Genomic DNA, 1,161 nt, shown 5'->3' with positions numbered 1-1,161 from the left:
TGTTGCATGCAGGCGCGGGGCTGTCGTCGGGTTTGAAGTCCGTGGGGAAGGGCGTCGCGGTTGGGGCTGCATCTCTCTTTGTTCTCCCTGCTGTGGGAGCTGCCCAGCAAGTCCGTTTCCGTTTTATGTTTCCTCGGTTTTGTCTGTTGCTCGGCTTCTCTAGTTGTCTTACATTCTGCTCGCCGAGCGAGGCTTCATTGGGGCGTTGCTGTCTAGCGCATGGGTGCAGGCTTATAGGCATCGGCATGCGTAACCATGGACACAGCATGAATCGTTGTTCATGCATGCCAGCATGCAGCATGTGCAGGGTGAGCGCGGGGTGTTGTGTTCTGCGTGTGCAGGGAGTTGGGGGTTTCTTTAAGGGCATTGGGGCTGGTGTAGTGGCTGCTGTGACTCTGCCGATAACGGGAATTTGCATCGCGGGGTATCAGGTGACGCGAGGCCTGATAAATACACCTGAAGCGATTCATGAGAAGAGCCAGGGCAAGAAGTGGGACAAGAAAGAAAGGGTGAGACAGAAACCTTTCAGCCATCTGCACAAGTGTGGCCGCCACCAATAGATCAAATGCTGGGGCTTGAAACATCCAGACGTTCCCCCTCACCTCCAGCGAAAAAAAACAGTTGTAGTACAATATTGTGCATTCCCCACAATGATATGCATCTGCGTGCATTTGCATGCATTTGCTAACGATGTTGTCTCTGTCCGTTGTTTGTGCTCGTCAGGTATGGAAGCCGAACTGGTACAGTTTACAGGAGGAGGCAGCCGAGGTGCTGAGCCAGGAGAACCCGCACAAGCGTGACGCGAACAGCAACAGCAGCAGCGGGAGCAGCAGCAGCAGCAGTAGCAGCAGCAGCAGTGGGGCACGGAAGGTCGTGGACACTACTCTGTATGAAGTGCTGGAAGTTTCGCCTGACGCGCGACCTGAAGAAATAAGGAGACAGTACTACAGGCTTGCTCGGAAGTACCATCCCGATAAAAACCCCGGCGATCCTTCTGCAAAGAAGCGCTTTCAGCAACTGGGCGAGGCGTACCAGGTGCTGGGGGAGGAGGAGAGGAGAGCTCAGTATGACTTGCACGGCCAGGCAGCAGCGCAAGATATGCCCATCATTGACAGTGGATTGTTCTTCATGATGCTCTTCGGGTCTGAGGCCCTCGAACCA

The 1,161-nt window shown here is 54.7% G+C and overlaps 1 protein-coding gene across 1 annotated transcript in view; it reads left to right on the top strand.

Annotated features, from left to right (window-relative positions):
• Positions 1-1,161, top strand: part of EMH_0012490 (DnaJ domain-containing protein, putative) — a gene marked incomplete at both ends in the record, with an annotated part of 7,310 nt that overhangs the window by 2,246 nt on the left and 3,903 nt on the right. Inside the window, 2 exons of the mRNA XM_013499547.1 lie at positions 342-509; positions 724-1,064. Of these exons, the coding sequence (XP_013355001.1) occupies positions 342-509; positions 724-1,064 (509 nt within the window). The remainder of the gene's footprint in view (positions 1-341; positions 510-723; positions 1,065-1,161) is intronic.

The sequence above is a fragment of the Eimeria mitis genome, genomic scaffold, assembly GCF_000499745.2.
Source record: "Eimeria mitis Houghton genomic scaffold, Emh_scaff443, whole genome shotgun sequence".
Classification (NCBI taxonomy): Eukaryota; Apicomplexa; class Conoidasida; order Eucoccidiorida; family Eimeriidae; genus Eimeria; species Eimeria mitis.
Note: the sequence above shows the minus strand (reverse complement) of the source record. Positions and strands in the feature narration are given on the sequence as shown.